The following is a 15,889-nucleotide window of genomic DNA, read 5'->3' on the forward strand; positions in this document are numbered from 1 at the left end:
GCAATTTATTGTAATGCTTTTTTTCCTCAGTTGGTCAGAACAAAAGTGGCAGACATGTTACTTGTTCAGATGACAATATCCGGTTAAAATCTGTGAAAAATCATAGAATCTGTGATTCCTGAGTACAGTACCCCCGAGGTTACGACAGCTACCAGAGATGTTCCCCTTCAAGCTTTCTCGACCACCGTAGTGGACTGAAAGTTGGTCAGACTGCAGAAAGCTGGCCAAACGGTCAATGTAAATCCTCAAAGCCCTGATGGGGCACACCAAAATCGTTGTGCTGCTCACCTGAGATAGCAGGTCCTTCCTGATGGGGATCGGCCAAGGTGGTGCCACCAGCAACTCTTTCAACCTCTGAAAAACCGCTCAATGATTGACTCCACGGCATCGCCAAAGAGGCCGCATGAAGTGATCGGTGTATACAAGAACACCTTGCGGTCTGCGTCCCTGAGGTCAGCTAAGTTTAGCCATAGGTGCCTCTGCTGGACTACCATGAATCCCGTGGCTTGTCCAATTGTCTGGGTGGCAGATCATTCATGGTGTCCTGCGTGATGGCCTTGCCCTCCAGGGACTGCAGGAGCTTGGCCTGGAAGACTTGAAGCACCGCCAAGGCGTGCAGGCCGGTTAGTAAGCCTTGCTGGCCAGATGGGCTGTCATTCTGCATGGCTTGGAAGGCAGGCTGATATCCGAGCCCAGGGTTTTAGCCAAAGCACGGCACAGGTGCGCGGTGACAGTCTCCTCGAAAGTCTCCTCGACAGGAGGCATGCGCGCATACCCGTGGGTTTCCGTCCCGTCCACATGAGAAAACACATCCTGTGTAGGTGAGTGAATGCACACCGGTTGGGGCGCAGACCATGTCTTGACAAGCTGTTCGTGGACATTGGGAAAGAACAGCACTGATGTTCTCGAGTCCGCCTTGCGTGACTGGACTTAAAGTACCAGGAGTCAAGATTGCTCTTGGCAGGCTCTTCTGGAGGATTCCAGGAGAGCTCCAGCTCCTGAGCAGCCTAATTCATGACCCTAATGAGCTCTTCTTGGATCGATCCTGCTCTGACTCTGCCCAGTCCTCCTTCTCAGAGGCTGAAATGGACATCGTGTCCTCCTCGCAGTCCTGGCTGAAGGAAACACGTTGGACGAAGGGCAGTGGAAACACTCATTGGAGAAGGTGACTGGGGACCGTTGAGAATGGTGGCTTTATGCCAAATCATTGCTCTCACCATTGGGTGGGGAAGGGGGCTCACTGGCAGCAGTGGGCCTCACCCCGAAGAGAGGCCATGTGGCCACATTCCGGCCTCAGCATGCACGTCAACAGGTCCGCACAGTGCTCACAGTCAGACTCCTCCAGAGGCACCTCAGTGTGGGTCAGGTCCAGGCTAGTCTTGCGTAGCCAGACCTTCGGACTGATGGCAGAAGGTCTGGGAAGTTTGGCTGCTTTGAATGGCCAAGTCCCACCCAAGAAGCCATATGATTGACAGGTACAGCAACCAATCATGTTTCGTTTTGTGCCATGTCATGTTTAGGGGTGTGGAAATGAGGGGCACCACAATAACAGAGCGGTGTGTAAAACTCTCAGGCATATTTTAAAGATTCTATACTGTGAAACTTTTAAATTTTCTCATACTTTTGAAAATCCAGCATTTAATTGATCCTGATAAGCGCTTGATGTCACAGTTTTAAACACGTCAGCTTTCTGCTTTTGGCGCCCCGTAATTTTTGTTTCCATGTGGATTGTTAAAGAACACGACACACACGTCTACCGGAAATCCTGTATAATTTAACCAATCCGATGACAACTTCGAAACTCCTGAAGTGTTTCTAGTGTGGAAAAGTGTGTCTTATGCATCAGACATTTAGCCAATGTTCCATGGCCGTGATGCCTGAGGCTGAGACTCACATTCAGTAGTCATGCACAGGTACGGCAGTAGGATGTCATCTTCTAACAGCAATCAGTCGTGAAGAAGACTGATGCAATTGTCGCACGCGACTGCATTTAATAATGCCTCTCGAGCTCATCAGTATTTGCATACGATTTGAAAACTTTGCGACAATTGGCCAGTCAATTGGACTGGTGGGAGCCAAAAGGACTCCCTAAAAAAAGTTTGGAAGGAGACCAATTCCCATATGCAGAGCCCTGCAATGTCGAGAGAAAGCTCAAAGGTGAACATTATATTCATCTGTGCTTAGAAGCCGTGCTGGTGCACAACCCACGTAAAGAAGATTATTCTGCAAATAACTGCAATTGCAGGTTTCAACCCAAAGTTGGCAACAAAGAGGCTAAACTTACAGACTGCAGCTTTAAGACTATGAAGCTGAATTTCCAGCATTCATGACTCCAGTCTTCAGTGACGCATGATTATTCTAATATGCTCATTTGCTGCTCAAGATTACCTTCCTCTTGTGACAACTAGACCTGTTCTCCCCTAAATTCAAAATGGTCGACTGAAGAGATTTAGGCCTACTTTTTTTCCTTGTTTCCTCTGTGTTTTCATATGCCAATTTGGTCAACTGCTCTATGTAAGTCCGAATCATTACATATTTCACTGTAAGCTTGTTTATCAGTCTCTTAAAATGCATAACATCATTTGCATGGACAGATTAGTCCGCTGCAGGACACTGTTTATCTCGTCCAGCAGATGCACGTGCCGGGACCGTGAGCTCCAGCCGACAAAACGAACACCACATGCCAGTTCAGCGGAAAGCATTATTATAATTCCTTAATCCCCATTTCACACATTATTATTTCAGCTGGAACAGCACTGGCAGACAGACATTCTCAATTTGGGTTAAACTTAATTTGGGATATTGTTTTATTTGAACACACATATGGACTGCAAATAGCCTGCTTAGAGAACAAAGCGCCAAAAAATAAACAAAATCTGCGGTGGATGCAGCAATGCGGAATCTTTTTTACTCACCAGTGTCTTCTTTCATATTGGAAGCCTTTGTAAGTTCAATTTATATCTGGGGCCAGTGTTTTTCTGCTTAGTGTGGCTCTTTTTGGATGTTTATTAATGGCTGTTTTGCTTTCGTATCCATGGCAACTCATCCTGCACTGTCCCGTTTTCTCCCTTATCCGCACAGTCACTCTGTGGGCGCAGGACAATAAGAGGAGAGTCACTGCCGTGGAAACATTCTCCCATTTTCTCACGCTTCCCCGCGGAAGACATGGCGCCTTGCTTGGGTCCATTTAACAATTTTGATCCTCAGCTTCTGCTGAGATACAAAGAGGCACTAATAGGCAGTGCTGCCAGTCTTTGTGGTTGATGGTCTGTGACGATTTCATTTTCAAAAAGTCCATTCATAAATCTTTCCAACGGACTCTATTAGATTGTTGTGAACAAGAGGAACTATACAGTATAATGGAGCAGCACATAAGAGCAATCAAGTTTTTTTTCTTTCTTTCTTTTTTTTTTAATAGCCGCAGGCCATCTGAAGACATTACTAAATCTTATTTAAACAGTAAATAAAAATGATAGGAATGAACAAAATAAAGCCTGTTTTTAAAATACAGTAATAAGAGTACAACAGATTATCTAACTAGAATTCATATATAATTATTTTTTCTATATATTATTAAATATTAAACATTATTTAAATTTAATACAATAATTACATTTGTTGAAATTACATTCAACAATATTAGATATGTTTTGGGGCAAATCTCAAAATATATTCAGGTCACATTATTAATGCATGTGTGTGTGTCGATCTTCATCAAATCTTCATTACATACAGTTGAAAAGTTTGCATCCCCCTTCCAGAATCTGCAAAATGTTAATTATTTTCCCAAAATAAGAGGGATCATACAAAATGCATGGTATTGTTTATTTAGTACTGACCTGATTAAGATATTTCACATAATAGAAGTTTAGATATAGTCCACAAGAGAAAATATTAGCTGAATTTATAAAAATTTATAAAAAAATGACCCTGTTCAAAAGTTTACATCCTCTTGATTCTTAATACCTGAATGATCCACAGCTGTGTTTTTCTTTTTTTTTTGGTGATAGTTGTTCTTGAGTTCCTTGTTTGTCCTGAACAGTTAAACTGTCAGCTGTTCTTCAGCAAAATCCTTCAGGTTCCACAAATTCTTTGGTTTTTCAGCATTTTTGTGTACTTGAACCCTTTCCAACAATGACTGTATGATTTCGAAATCCATCTTTTCACATTTAGGACAACTGAGAGACTCATATGCAACTATTACAGAAGGTTCAAATGCTCACTGATGTTAAAGAAGGAAAAACTGGGGGTGAAAACTTTTGACCATAATGAAGATGTGTACATTTTTCTTATTTTGCCTAAATATCTTTTTTTTTTTTCATTTAGTACTGCCCTTCTGAAGTCACAGAAGATACGTATGTTTCCCAGAAGACAAAATTAGTTCAAAGTTTTCACCCCCCGTCTCTCAATGCATGGCATTTGTTAAAATAATTAACATTTTGCAGATTCTGAAAGGGGGATGTAAACTTTTGACCTCAACTGTATATATGAGGTTCAGCACAAAAAATAATACAAATTATTAAAATATATACATGAATCAAGCCACCAACAAAGGTACCATTGTTTATATTATATTATTTATTTATCTTTTATACAATGTAATTACAATAGAAATATGTAGGTTTAAATACAAAATTCTGTAAATAAAGATTAAAAATAAACTCCACTGGTTTGTTATCACTACACTAAAGTTTACAATCAACTTTATGAGGTAATTTAGTTCCCTGGTTTTGAAAAACCTAGATTTTGTCAAGGGGTGAGACTGTGGACAAAAAGAGCCAGGGCAATAGAGTATAACAAATTTGTCCGCTTGACGCCATACCACACATCGCTTGGCCAAATTACAAATACATTGTCTTTGGAAAAAGAACTATTTTTAGATTCATTGTGCCACGACAGACCCGCTTGACCTTGTAATAAACAATTGATAAGAAAACCGAGAGGTCAATTTAGAACACATGGCCTTTTGAAACAGGAGTTAAAAACATTGTGCCTGCCTTGAATGTCCACTGCTATTAAATCTCCACAGAAAGAGTGTTTGCGTTCACCTCACCGAGCACAGTGTGCAGTCTGACTTTGATCATCTAGCTTTGACACTTGCAGGCTTCACACACTCCATTCTTACATCTTATTCGTACACTTGGATGATGTTTTCAGAAGAAAACAAAAATACGACCTTTAAGCATTATTAAACCATAAATGTGCCTGAAGTTGGGAAAATACGAACCTCTTGAATGAGCAGGATCCGAATCTATTTTTACAATAACTGCATGAGATCATATTATGTAGAGTGTGTGCCATTATTCGCCTGCAATTACAGACAATTATTCCCTTTCTTAGACCAGAGCGAGTGAAACAGTGGTGATAAGAAACAAAAGCCAAGACTAATATGCATATTCAATGTTTTAACATACTGTAATATGGGATATTTTAAGCATGCATGAACGGGACCAAATGACTCCGTCCCTTTAAAAGTCCATGTAGTCGATGCTTGCAAAAACGAACACTATAATCTCCATCTTGAACCTTTTTCTAATATTTTCACACACACTTGCTCTTCACAACCACCCATTCTAATACATTTAGTCATTTTACCACCCTAGAATGATCATAGAGTTTCTGAAATACATTCTTAACAGTTGAGAAGGCCTATGAACCCACTGACGATAATGATAAAGTTGACCAAATTCATATTTGGCTAAACGGATTATAAAAATAAAACTATAAACCTCAGAAATGTCATTTCAAATCTCTAAAAGGTTAATTACCAGAGGTCAAGGTCACTACAGTGGCATTTCGGTCTAGTTTATCAGGTAATTGTATAATCAGGGCTGGAATGTGCCTGTTGGTGGAACTTTTGGTATCCACTTGGTTCAAAGTGGATGATTCATTTGGAATTAATGAAATTAAACGGCCACAGAAATGGGCAATAAATAAAGTAAACTGAACGCATGCTATTTACACCACAACGTAAACTCAGAGTTCTACAAGATAACGTAACTCAAATTATTTCATCTATCATTTGGTGAATCAGTTTTCAAGTAGCCAATTTATTCCACCTGTAATCCTTCACCCTGTTCAATATAAATAAATAAGGGAAAACTGAGAATCTGATTAAGAATAACCATTAAAACCAAATAAGAACAATAAATAATTTTCGACCATCCTCTAATTTCAGTATTTCCAAGCAAGGGTCATTACTGGTGAAAGTAATGTGCCGGGTTTCCCGTTTCAAGCTGTCTTGTAAGTGCCGAACATGTTGTGACTGTCTTTCTGTTTTCTCCAAATCTTGAGTCTGATTCTCGAAATGACGCAAAATGCAACCGAATGATCTCTTACATCAACCAATGCCCTCAAACAGACCAGGAGCATTAGAAAACCCTTTAAGAGACAAAAGGGAAAGGGAATAGGGTATGAAATAGTTCAGTCTCCCTACGATTATAGTTCGATCTCAAAAGTCTTTTGTAAGTCATTCGAAAAAGGGTTTTGCGCCTTCGGTTGCGATTTGGACTCCAGAGCAGCCCACTTTGCCTCAAAATGCTCTGCTTCCTGGGAACTGCATGTGGGATTCGGATTCAGACCCTCCATTGGCCAACCAGTACCGCTTTTTTACGGTACTTCCGTTTTGCGTGACACTCGTACTCGTGGTCGTTGATGGAAAGGAGTTGTGCGGATGCCCGTTGACGGTTGGAGGCGAGGCGAACGTGGTGGTTGGAAAGCCTCCGGACAGGGTGGGGAAAGCCGATTGTTGGCCCCCGCCAAGCGTACCCGTCTTCGGCCCCATCCCGACCCCCATCGCCGCTCCACCGCCCCCTGTTCCGGCCGCAGTGCAGAATACATTAGCCACCATCTGCGACGGTGTGATGCCCACCACGGGTACACTGGCATTGGGATAGGTCATGCTGTTGGCCAGACTGGGCATGTATGGCTGCATAGGTACAAAAGCCGGTTGAAGAGGCTGTTGGGCAAACATGCCTACAGGTGCGGGAGTGACGTCGAAGGCCATTGGGAACGGCTGCATGGAGGAAGGGAGGGAACCAGGTGCGATGGGCATGGTGGGCACGGGTGGAGGTTGCTGAGTGGGTGGTGGTGGTAGGGTTGGTGGAGTCTGCTGCTGGGCTTTCACCGCTTTAGCCACTTCCTCCAGCCAGCGTTCTGCTTCGGATGGGGTTCGCTTGTGGCCGCCTTGAGGAACTGGTGGAGGAGACTGGACAGCCGGTTCTGTTTGAACCCATGAACTTGTAGCTGGGGAACGAGAGGAGTAAGAATATTAAATTATGACTATCCTATTCACTATGTATACATTACCAGCTGAAAGAATAAAAAAGGTTTTCTTACTCAGTATCTGTGTCGTTTTCAGTACAAATACAGTTGAGGACAAAAGTTTACATACACCTTGCAGAATCTGCAAAATGTTATTTTTTATTGAGTACTGACCTGAATAAGATGTTTCACATAAAAGATGTTTATATACAGTCCACAAGAGAAAACAATAGTTAGAATTTATAGAATAATAGTGTATAATTTATAAAAAATTACCTTGTTCGAAAGTTTACATACACTTAATTATTAATGCTGTGTTGTTACCTGAATGATCCACAGCTGTTTTGTTTTGTTTTGTGACTGTTGGTCATGAGTCCCTTGTTTGTCCTGAACAGTTAAACTGTCTGCTGTTGTTCAGAAAAATCCTGCAGGTCCCACAAATTCTGTTTTTTTTTTCAGCATTTTTGAGTATTTGAATCCTTTCCAACTGTATGATTTTGAGATCCATCTTTTTACACTGAGGACAACTGAGATACTCATATGCAACTATTACAGAAGGTTCAAATGCTCACTGATGCTTCAGAAGGAAAAAACACAATGCATGAAGTGCTGGGGGGTGAAAACTTTTTGAACTGAACTTATTTTGTCCTCTGGTAAACATGTAAGTATCTACTGTATGGCAGTACTAAATGAAAAAATATAATGTTTAGGCAAAAAAAAAAAAAAAAAAAACTACAAATCTTCATTCTGTTCAAAAGTATTCACCCCCTGGCTCTTAATGCATTGTTTCCTTCTGAAGCATCAGTGAGCGTTTGAACCTTTTTTAATAGTCCCTCAGTTGTTCTCAGTGTGAAAAGATGGATCTCAAGGGTTCAAATGCACAAAAATGCTGGAAAACCAAAGAATTTCCAGGACCTGAAGGATTTTTCTGAAAAACAGCAGACAGTTTAACTGTTCAGAACAAACAAGGGACTCATGAACAACTAAAAAAAATAATAATAATAATAACAGCTGTGGATCATTCAGGCAACAACACAGTATTAAGAATCAAGTGTATGTAAACTTTTGAACAGGGTCATTTTTTTTTATAAATTCAACCATTACTTTCTCTTGTGGACTATTTATGTGTCACATTTTATGTGAAATATCTTCTTCAGATCAGTATTAAATAAAAATAACATGCATTTTGTATTATTATTAATCACTTAATTTTGACAGAAATTTATAAAACCTTTTTTAAGTCATTTTGCTTCTAAATTACACTGTATGTACTCTAATTTAAGAATGTTGGGTATTTGTACTGGAAAAGAAGACAATATGTTAATATGTATATATTTTCATGATATACTACCATTCAAAAGGTGGGGTAAGTAAGATTTAAAAAACATAAATAAAAATAAAAATATTTTTATTCAGCAAGAGTGCATTAAATTCGAAAGTTACAGCAAAAACTAAATTTATATTTTATATAAATGCTGTTCTTTTGAATTTTCTACTCAATAAATAAGCCTGAAAAAAGTTATCATGATTTCCACAAAGATAATAACCAGTTTTCAATGATAACAATAATAATTTGAGCACAATTCAGCATATAAGAGTGATTTCTGAAGGATCACGTGTTACCTTGCAGTGGAGCAGGTGGAGGGGGAATGGCAGGTGGAGCGTTGCAAACTGGTAAGCAGTTGCTGGTGGCTTTGGCACACAGATCCTCAGATGGTTTGGTGAAAGAGCTGTTGATTTGGCAGCACAGAGCATTTATACTGTCCGCCTCTCCTGCCACTGATAGATCCATCTCTGGAACTGACATAAAACAATAGAAAAAGTCAATCACCTATGTGGCTCATTTCGGTGGACCATGCAAGCAGTTCATGGGATTCTGGTTGCTAAAATAACCTACATATAAGGTAAGGACGCACTATACACTATTATTCAATAGTACCTTGCTTTAAATTGACATTAAACGATCGAAACTAAAAGATTTCTAATTCAAATAAATCCAAAATTTTCAAAAAAACATTTTATAAACTCTGTCAAGCATACAACCCATAATTCCTCTTTTAGAATCAAGTCTAAGGGGTCAAACTAGAGATGAGACAACAGTTCAATTTTCTGCAAAACATGTTATTTATAGAGCACTACACTAGAAAGGATCAATGGAAAGTACCTGTAAATGACATATCTACAAGTAAATGCAGGAGTTTATGGTCTGGAATACACGCTCAAATGATTTTATGATACAATCATAAAGTTTCAGTGGAAACAGAGTGCTTTTGTGCTGAATTGTTTGCAGGCTCAACATGAGATACTTTTGAAATATCCTCTGGCAGATCACGCACAGTACACATAAATGCCGGTCAGTACTATCAACTTGGGCAAACAGTACTGGGTCAACATTACAGTTCCATTGCACTTGCGCTGCTTGAGTACACAAAAACCACTAACCCGGGTTCTTGGTCTGGAAGTCCGTCTTCCGCTGCAGGGTTGATGGGAGATCATTCAAGCGTAGGGAGAGCTGCCGTTTGAAAGGTGAGTTCTTCTGGCTAAGTTGCGGGAAGCCGCGGAAAGAGCCCTGCCGCACCAGCTGCTCGATAGGAGCGTGGCGGCGCGGGATGGCGTGAGGCCCGCCTGGCTCCGCCCGCTCCCCCGGTGAAGCCGCGCCCTCTGGAGGAGAAGCATTTCCAGGCGGCATTGCAGAAATGCCACACGCTTCTATAGAGAGGTACATTCACTAATAAGAATCATTTTTTACAATGAAGGCCTTGGGTGTTTGAGAGTGGTTGTAATGAGACTGACCTTTCTTTTTGTCCTGCATTTGTTTCATGATGTCCTCCCGGTCACTTTGCTGTCCAGCAGAGGAGACGCGGAAAGAGCCTTCCCTCACAAATGATGTGCGGCTTGCGTCGAAGGAAGCCGTGACCCCGCACTCCTTCTCTCTGCGTTGCTTCCGCTCAAGGCAAGCGGCAAAGGCGCATCCGACCGCATGACTCAAACGTTCACCCTGACGTTGTGAAGGATGTTACATTAGCATCATGGCAACACTGTACACTCCAAAATGATTTTTAATTAGCTTTTGTTCCACTAAAACATTGTTTGGGGGAAAAGAAATTATAGAAATTAATACTTTTATTTAGAAAGGATGCTTTAAATGCAAAAGTCAAAAGTTTTTGAACAGTAAGATTTTTAATGTTTTTTAAAGAAGTCTCTTCTGCTCACTAAGCCTGCATTTATTTGATCCAAAGTGGGTTATAGCAAAAACAATTTTGATATATTTTTGCCATTTAAAATATCTGTTTTCTATTTGAATATATTTTAAAATGTAATTTAATTTTCAGCATCATTACTCCAGTCTTCAGTGTCACATGATCCTTCAGAAATCATTCTAATATGCTTATTTGCTATTTGAGAAACATTTATTATTATTATTATTATCAATATTTAAAATAGGCAAGTACATTTTTTCAGAATTCTTTGATGAATAGGAAGATCCAAAGATCAGCATTTATCTGAAATAAAAAGCTTTTGTAACATTATACATTATACCATTTAAAATTTTAAAGTCAGTAATTTTTTTTTTTTTTTTTTTTGGGGGGGGTTATAATAAAGAAATAATAAAAATTAATATTTTTATTTAGCAAGGATGCTTTATATTGATCAAAAGTGATGATAAAGACATTTATAATATTACAAAAGATTTCTATTTAAGATAAATGCTGTGGTTTTAAACCTGAAAAAAAAATCTACTTAGCTGTTTTCAACATAATAATAATAATAATAATAATAAATGTTTTTCTCTGAGAAGCAAATCAGAATATTAGAATGATTTCTGAAGGATCACGCGACTGGAGTAATAATGCTAAAAATTCAGCTTTGAAACCACAGAAATAAATTACACTTTAAAATATATTCAAATAGAAAATAGCTATTTTAACTAGTAAAAATATTTTTAAAAAATTACTGTTTGCCATACTTTGGATCAAATAAATGCAGGCTTGGTGAGCAAAAAAGAATTCTTTAAAAAAAAAAAAAAAAAAAAAAAAACAGTAAAAATCGTACTGTTCAAAAACTTTTGACTGGTAGTGTATGTAGAATTTAACAATATTAAAGACTTAGGCAGATAGATAGATAGATAGATAGATAGAATAGAATTCAAGAAATGAAAACAAGAATTCCAGTTTTACTTTTTAAATAAATGTATCATGTTTTAGGGATGTTTTGATATTTTTACCTGAAAATAAAAGAGAAAAATACTGACTGGGGAAAATTATATTTTTCACAGTAGCATAACTAGGTTAGTCTGTGTTTGCACACACTGTTTTGCTACTGTTGTTATGGGACAGACGAAAACATCATATGTTTTTGTCTAGACTAGTTTTGGGATCCTAATCAAAATTCCATTTCATTCTAGTCCTTAATGTGTTTTTCTCTGTGCCCCAAGTGCAGATAACAGCCTCTAAGCGGTTATTCCGGTTGAGATAACACTGCCATAATCCCTGTCTTAATCCCACTTTGCGGGGAATAGAGGCTGAAGAATTAATCCCCGCTGGGTTCTCCTCACCGAGTCCTTCAAGGCCATGAAGCAGTGGCACATCCAGCGGCGAGTCGTTCCATCACGGCAGATGTAGGAGAATGCCTTATCGTAATTACGGTCAGGCGCGCAGAAGGACACCTTCTCAATGGTCTGGTCAACAATGAGGTCCTACAGAGAAAATAAAAAAGTGCAGACCGGTCATTGTTTGTGGCATCTTTAAGGGATAGTTCACCCAAAAATGAAAATTACCCCATGATTTACTCATGATCAAGCCATCCTAGGTGTACATTACTTTCTTCTTTCAAACAAATACAATTTGAGTTATATTAAAAAATGTCCTGGCTCTTCCAAGCTTTATAATGGAAGTGAATGGCTGTTGAGATTTTGAAGTTCAGTAAAGTGCATCCATCCATCATAAAAGTACTCCACACAGCTCCAGAGTGTTAATAAAGGCCTTCTGAAGTAAATCGATGCATTTGTGTAAGAAAAAAATCCATGTATTAAACTTTATAAACCGCAATCGTGTTCACGAAAGAATGGCACTCCAGCAGTACTTCCAGAATACTTTTTATGATGGATGGATGCACTTTATTGGACTTCAAAATCTCAACAGCCATTCACTTCCATTATAAAGCCTGGAGGAGCCAGGACATTTTTAATATAATGCAGATTGTATTCATCTGAAAGAAAAAAGTCATATACACCAAGGATGGTTTGAGGGTGAGTAAATCCTGGGTTAATTTTCATTTTTGGGTGAACTATCCCTTTAAACTACATAAAAAGTTCAGAACATGAAACCAGCTTGAATACAAATATTATATTACATCCCAAAAGCTAGAAAGCCATGTTTTAAATTAGATCCTTTCTTATTTATTCCTATTTGTCCATTGCCCAACCACATTGTACCGTTTTGTCCTTTTGATTCTTCTAAAATGACTAAAGCTTTTTGTGTAGCCTGGACCTCCCACTGTAACAGTGGCTAGTGTTTCCTTGTTAGGGGGCCAGAGTAAATACATAATGCATGAACTGAACACTGTAGAAGTAGTAGGTGAGGGGTGAAGCAGAGGAAGACTGGGTCGAGGTGAGGGGTTCATTTATTGTTCGCCAATTACTGACCGAAGGGGCCCGGTTTGAGCTCTAAAAGCTTCGTCATGGATGATTGTGTTCTTGTTGGGGCAGACAGGGGGATTTACAGTAGACGGGAAGAACTTTATGGCTCCATGACTGCTGGCTCATCTCAGTTGTCAGGAATAAGACAGTCTGGCCTTGTAATCAATAACACTTTCAGGACTCGACAATAAGCACTGCCTGATAGCCCAGGACAAGTGTGAAAGATGCTCGGGACATTCAAGAAAATCAAGAAATTTAAACGTTTAAAAATGTAAACATTTAAAAATGTAAACATTTAAACGATTCAAGCACAAGAAGACATGAAAATTTAGTGCTTGGTCAGTATAAAAAAATAACCTGATCTCATGACACAAATGTACCTGTGGGAACTTTTTCGCAAGATGTGAAATACGTACCGCCATGTACGTTTTGTGACATATTCGATGTGAAATGTGCACTGGGTGGCACTAAAAAAAAAAAAACTACCGAGCAAGCTTGTTATGTCCGGAAAGAGCACAGAAACGATTACAAGTGCTCACCGCTTTACCACCTCTAGTGTTCATTTCTGTTGGAAACTGCACTGATATGTACTTATTGGTACGAATTTTGCATCGTGTGAAAAAATTCCCACAGGTACGTTTTCATCATGAAATCAGGTAGAAAAATAAGCACACCGTATATAAGTTCTCTTTCGCATCTTATTGTGCTGGAACACAAAATACGCACAAAACTGTCAAAACATTGCAAGCATCCTCATAAACACAGCTGGTTATGTTTTAAATGAACATAAACATTTAGATAGAAATTGGATGTGTATCTGTGCATTAGGTCTTAAAGTGACAGCAGCCTAATATACCTGCTGCTGCCTCTGTCATTAATATTAATCAAACAATCACTGTTTCCAGCTCAAATATGAGTCGTCTTAGTGTAAGTTGTCTTGTCTGAATCAGGAGATAAATATGCACAGATCAAGCACCATTTGCAGTTGTAAACAAATATGTTGGTATGAGAGGACAACAGAGGATGGACCTTTTCACTGGAGGAAACATTATTATAGATCATGGACTCAAATTTTGGCCAGAAGTGATGAGCCCCGTTGTATTTACGCCCCTCGGACCGGGCTTCGGGCCAATTTTTTACATCATAGCTCAGATGCGGGCTGGGCATCGGGCTTGTTTTAGACTTCTCCTTATTTTTATATTTTATACATCCACTACTCATAGTGAATGTCAAGAACGTTTCGGACGGTGTTTAGTGTCCTGTCAGCTGCAGCAGCGATTGCGCGTTTAGCGCAGCTGGAAGGTTTCCGTGCTCAAGTGCATGTAATAGGCTTGCAGCAAAGCACCGGCAAATGTAATTACCATGAATGTGTCGGGGGGAAATAGTAAGGCTGTATTTTAATAATTTATTAATAAACTAGTGTTTTATGAGTAAGTATCGCAAAGACGAAGTTGATTATCCTGATTCCCCATCTCCTCATTGGACACACTTAAAAGAGAAAATTTTTTGTTTTCAATTTGAATTATATCATTTCAAAGCAGTAATTTAAAGCTTTCTATAGATATATTTATCAAGTCAGCGAGGCAAGTAGGCTATTTGCTTTCAGTCAGTTTTGGTTTATCAGAAGCGCTCCTGCTCAAAAGCGAAACTGCAGAAAGTGCATCCTGTGTTTTTCTTTCTTTATTTTATAAAAGCACAACGTTTTGCTGATATTATGAGTGCACACAAATAAAAATAGACACTTTACAGTTCCGAACAATGTATTACTCTTACCTTTATGAGCAAAAATGACGGCGTATTTTGAAAGGTTTCAAATGCAAGTGATCTCGCTGGCGCCTCCATTTCCTGTAAATCGCGCTTCAGTTTCTACTCTCCGCACAAACAATATGCATCTAAATAACTAACATTGAGCTGTTACATATCTATATATTTATTTTTTGGCAAGCCGTGTTGATTTGAGAAGACTAAATTGATCAAACATATAGACTATGATCAACTGATTTCTGAAAAGCGGTCGGACAATAGTCAGGCTAGGGCCCAGATTTTAGGCCTGTGCAGGGCTCTAAAGTAAGTATCTAACAAACTGTGGCAGGGTTTTTGGAAATTTTGGCAGTGCCACGAAACATTTGAACCACTGGTCCAACTGGGTCAGTAGAAAAAAAATCCTTAGTGTTGACCTGCCTTCTACTATTTTTAATATATTGACGAGTGAAGTTTAAAACGACAGAGAGAGAAGGAGGTGCAGGACACACAGGTGGTGTGTGACAGCGGCAGGAAGGATTACGTGGTACTGCTGACTCATATGCATACGGGAGGATTACCAGAAGGGCATAGTGAGTGAACGACTGCGTCTGAAGCCCTTACGAGAAACAAAAAAAGAAAGCTTTGTGGCCTTCCGCCTTTTACTGTGTGAGCTGAAAAGGAGGAATGAGGATAATTGAACTCATTATGTGAGGCCTTTGACCTTTTCTGGTTAACTTTCCGGGTTTTGTGTGGGGGAAGGATGTTACATTAATCCCTGAACTTTGAAAAGAAAAAGCCAACCGTGAGAGACACGGGAACCCTTGGCCTTAAAAGTCATCTCGTGTCCAAGTGATGTCTCATGAAGCCAGATGGTCATGTGATGGGTCTTCTGGAGAACTGCCAGCTTCCTCCTACTGCATGTTTTGTGTTTCCTACAGATCTACTCTTTTTGCTTACGGACTGGGTTAATTAATGGCTTGGGAGCTTTTCAGGGCTTCAAAGACTTTTTTTAAATGCTTGATTAATGACTTTCAATGGACAAACAAAATGCCTATACACACTTACCTTGGTTTTGTCGTCCACTACTCTCAGGCCATCGGCAGACACCCAAAGTACAGCCTTGACAGTTTTTTTCCCACTCTGAGAAGTAATATCGAAATGAAATCAGCCTTTTGACACAACAGGATATTAGCACTACTGCAAAGGTTTTGATTTGCTCTGCATCAAGCATGCTAGCACAAGAAT

General features: G+C 39.4%; 1 protein-coding gene across 1 annotated transcript in view; it reads right to left on the reverse strand.

Annotated features, from left to right (window-relative positions):
- Positions 1–6,270: 6,270 nt before the first annotated feature.
- numbl (NUMB like endocytic adaptor protein) overlaps positions 6,271–15,889 on the reverse strand; it is a 29,890-nt gene continuing 20,271 nt past the window's right edge. The window contains 7 exon segments of the mRNA XM_051129547.1: positions 6,271–6,609; positions 6,611–7,245; positions 8,887–9,063; positions 9,706–9,972; positions 10,057–10,261; positions 11,819–11,959; positions 15,710–15,784. Of these exon segments, the coding sequence (XP_050985504.1) occupies positions 6,439–6,609; positions 6,611–7,245; positions 8,887–9,063; positions 9,706–9,972; positions 10,057–10,261; positions 11,819–11,959; positions 15,710–15,784 (1,671 nt within the window). The 3' untranslated portion in view covers positions 6,271–6,438.

The sequence above is a fragment of the Labeo rohita genome, chromosome 15 (assembly GCF_022985175.1).
Source record: "Labeo rohita strain BAU-BD-2019 chromosome 15, IGBB_LRoh.1.0, whole genome shotgun sequence".
In the NCBI taxonomy this organism is placed as follows: Eukaryota; Metazoa; Chordata; class Actinopteri; order Cypriniformes; family Cyprinidae; genus Labeo; species Labeo rohita.